Source organism: Monoraphidium neglectum (assembly GCF_000611645.1).
Source record: "Monoraphidium neglectum strain SAG 48.87 unplaced genomic scaffold scaffold05067, whole genome shotgun sequence".
Classification (NCBI taxonomy): domain Eukaryota; kingdom Viridiplantae; phylum Chlorophyta; class Chlorophyceae; order Sphaeropleales; family Selenastraceae; genus Monoraphidium; species Monoraphidium neglectum.
Window position 1 is genome coordinate 11 of NW_014008563.1, and position 3613 is coordinate 3623.

The window sequence follows — 3613 nt, forward strand, 5'->3', positions numbered from 1 at the left end:
GCGGCGCGACGACGTTTTTTACGGCTGCAGAGGGGGCGGACGGCTGCTTGGACGCGCGCGGCGTGGCGCCGAGGGCGGGCAACGTGCTCGTGTTCCCGCACGGCGACGCGCAGGGGTGGGTGGGGCGCGCGCTGCGCGTCGCGAGGTTTCTTCTTTTCCTTTCGCATGCTGTAGTGAGGGGCAGGGCGGCGGGGGGCCCAGCTTGCCTACGGGGATGCCGCCACAATTTCCTGCCACCTGCCTGCGCGCGCACAGCTGATTAATGCCCCTGCAGCCACAAGGCCGCGGCCCCCTCTCCCAATTTATGCGCCGCGCCACGCAGGGCGCTGGTGCACGAGGGGTCGCCGGTGGTGCGGGGCGCCAAGTACGTCATTCGCACAGAGGTGCTCTACACCCTGCCGCCCCGCGACAGGAGCGGGCGGCGGCGGCAGCAGCAACAGCAGCAGCAGCCCGAAGATTTGGTCGATTGACCTTATCATGCCTCATGTAATCAGACGGCTGGCTCGCGTCGCCGATCAATGCAGCGGAGGCGCCCGCGACTGAGGAGCCGCTGGCTTGGTGGCACGGGGCCTTTTTGAGGGTTGACCGTCGCTGAAAGCGCCACGCCAGCGGTGGCAACAATAATACGGGGTTGCTGAGCCACTTGCTGCAGCCAACAACGGCTGAGCCTGCCCATCTCGTGCAGATTACATTGGATTGGTTCTGGCAGCACGTCAAATTTGCAGATACACAGGCCCAGCTCAAAAACAAGGAAGACCCCGCCAGAGTCATGCCCCCGCACAGTCGAACGGCTGCTAGTGCTATGCACCCCCGCAGCTCGCAGCCCAAACCGCCCCGCCTCTGCGGCGCGCGGCCTGCGCCCTGGCAACCTGTGTCTCACGCCGCGCCGGCCGACAGCCGCAGCGCGAGCCGCGCCAGCTTGGGCAGCAGCACGGCCGCCAGCAGCGCCAGCAGCGCACGGCCGACCAGCTGCGCCTGCCGCACCTTTGCCAGGATTGCGGCATAGTTCAGGCTGCAAATATTGAGAGGGAAGGGGGGCCCGGCGGTCGTTTGTCCTATTGCTGCTCAACGAGGCAATCACCGACAAGTTCACAGCAGTGGGAGGGGTGGATAGATCAAGCTGCCACATCTGATCAAACAAGGGACTTGGCGGCCTGGTTGAAGCGAAATGCGTGCGCGGCCTGGAAACAGTGACACCAGCAGACTGGGGGATCTGGCTGCCTCAAAACATAAGATCCGCGATCTGGGTCTCGACCGCCTGAAACAGGCGGGTGATCTGTGTCGGGGGCCTAGTGTCCGAGGTTACCGGCGCGCGGCGGGCACCCACCTGTTGTCCTGGATCATTATGAACGTGGGCGGCGGCACCAGCCACGGCGCCACCTTGTTGCCCGCCGTCTGCAGCAGGAACACCGCCGTCCACAGCTGCCGCCGCAGCGAGGCCGAGTACTGGTAGGGGAAGCCCAGCGGCAGCAGCTCGCACAGCGCGCGCGCCTCGGGCAGCTGCCGCCGCTGGAACTCAGCCGCGAGGGCCGCCAGGTCAACGCCGCCGGGGCCTGTCCCCGCGCCGACGGCCCCGGCCGGGGGAGCTCCTGGCGCCGACGGGGACGCTGACGAGGACGCTGACGAGGACGCTGGCGTGGCTGCGGTTATGGCGTCGTCGAGCGCCAGCACGTCGAGCAGCGCCGAGTTGACACCCTTTGTGAGGGGGGGGTGCGGTGGGGGAGAGGGCAAGGGGGACGGGTGGGGTTTGGAGGACGCTGGCGCAAGGATGCGTCACGGGCACGTGCGTTCGGGTACGCTGAGGGCCGACTGGCTGTTTCGCGAGGAGGGGGAGCGTGGGACCCGTGATGCGACACCGCTACAGCGGGCCGAGGGGCGACTTTGCGGCAGTTGGGAACCACGCGCGTGTAGACTAAGAACGGGACCCCGGCGAACGCCGCCGCCAGACTTCCTCACGCACTCCCGACACCCCCCCCGCCCCCGAAGGAAGATCTAGACACGAACCCTCCCCAAGTCGCACGCACGCCCAATCACTCTCACCCCTCTGGCCCACACAAAGCCCCCCCTCACAAACACACACACGCCCACCCAAGCGCCCCCCCACCTGCCCCAGGTCTGGCGGGAAGCAGTGCAGCGCGTCCCCCAGCAGCACCACTGCCGCGCCCCCCGCGGCCGCCGCCGCGCCGTCAGAGTACGTCGGCCGCGGGAACGCGCCGCCCTTGGACGCCGCGAAGCGAGCCATTGCGGCGGGCGGCACGAGGGCGCGCCAGTCGGCCTGCGGCAGGGCCTCTTCAAGGACTTGGTACATGCGCTCGCCATCAGCCACGTCCCAAATGGGGTGGTCTGCAGGGGCGGTTGTCATGACATGGGGTTGGGGCAGGGATGAGGATTGGCAAGGTGTCCCCGAAACGTCTCTTTCTGACGCCGTTTAGGCTCATGGGATTGGGGTCTCCAACTTGGCCGTTTGAGGTTTGAAACGAGAGAGAAAGGGGCTGGCTGCCAAGGAGGGCGCCGAAAAGGCAGCACTGAGGGGCGGAGGGGTGCAGGGATCGGGGCTGATGCAGCGAGTGGGGAGCAGCCACCGAGGCGGCAGGCGCGCCGAGACGGGAGCCAGCGCGACGTGGCGGCGAGCGGCGCGGCCCGCCGATGGCAGGGGGCCCGCACCCGGCGTCGTGATGAGGTTGCCGGTCCGGCCGGGGCGGTCGTCCTTGAACGGCAACAGCCCCAGCCGCACCGCCGCGGCCCCGCCCAGCGCCGTCGCCTTGCGGCCCTGCAGCAGCGCGAACGCGCGGTTGGGCACGCGGGTGCCGTCCCGCAGCTCGAGGTTGGGGGGCAGCGGCAGCACCTTGAACCGCAGCCCCGCGCTGGGGCACTCGACCTGCTTCTGCGCAAAGCTGCCGCCCGCCGCGCCGGGCGCCGCACCGTCCGCCGCCCACGCCTGGAGCGCCTCGCGCACCGCCGACGCGGCGCCGTCGGCGCCGATCAGCAGCTTGGGGCGGAGGGTGGCCGCGGCGCCGCTGCTGAGGGCGACGTCCACCTCCACGCCGCCGCCGGCGCGGCGCACGGCCGTCACGGCGGCCGAGGTTAGCAGGCGGACGTTGGCGGCGTGATCTGGCGAGCTGATGGCGTCCGCCAGGATGGCCATGAAGTCGGGGCGCGGCAGCCAGTGGGTCACGCGGGTCATGTCCTGGCAAGCGGGGTATTATGGGAGGGTGCAGGGCGGGTGGTGTGGATGTGGCGTAAGGGGCGCTTGCTGGCCGCACGTGTGCTTGCAGCGTGCCAACTTTGCGTCCACAACTTGAGGGTGGTGGCGGCGCTGGGCTCCTGAGGGTTCCCACGCACCTCGGGTTAGAATGCACCAATGCTCACAGATCCGCATTTCCTGTTTTTCACGACAAGCAGGCGTGTGTCGAGCCTGACGCACGCCCCGACCATCGCACCAAACCAGCCTTGTGCCGCGCCCACCGCCCAGCACGCCCCCTGCGCACCCTTGGTCTCCATTCAGCCCGCTCTTACATGATTGCCCGCTCGCGGCACGCAATCCGCTTTTCGGAACCTCCTGCACATGACCCCTCTCTTTCCGCCTTGATCACCACCGTCCCCCCTCCCCCCT

At 68.8% G+C, this 3613-nt stretch overlaps 1 protein-coding gene across 1 annotated transcript; it reads right to left on the minus strand.

The window, feature by feature from the left end:
- Nucleotides 1-876: 876 nt before the first annotated feature.
- On the minus strand, nt 877-3184 carry MNEG_15139 (hypothetical protein; the record flags this gene model as incomplete). Its single annotated transcript, XM_014036390.1, has 4 exons — nt 877-1012; nt 1328-1695; nt 2105-2343; nt 2665-3184. The coding sequence occupies 4 exons, from the start codon at nt 3182-3184 to the stop codon at nt 877-879; spliced, it is 1263 nt and encodes a 420-aa protein (XP_013891844.1).
- Nucleotides 3185-3613: the final 429 nt, after the last annotated feature.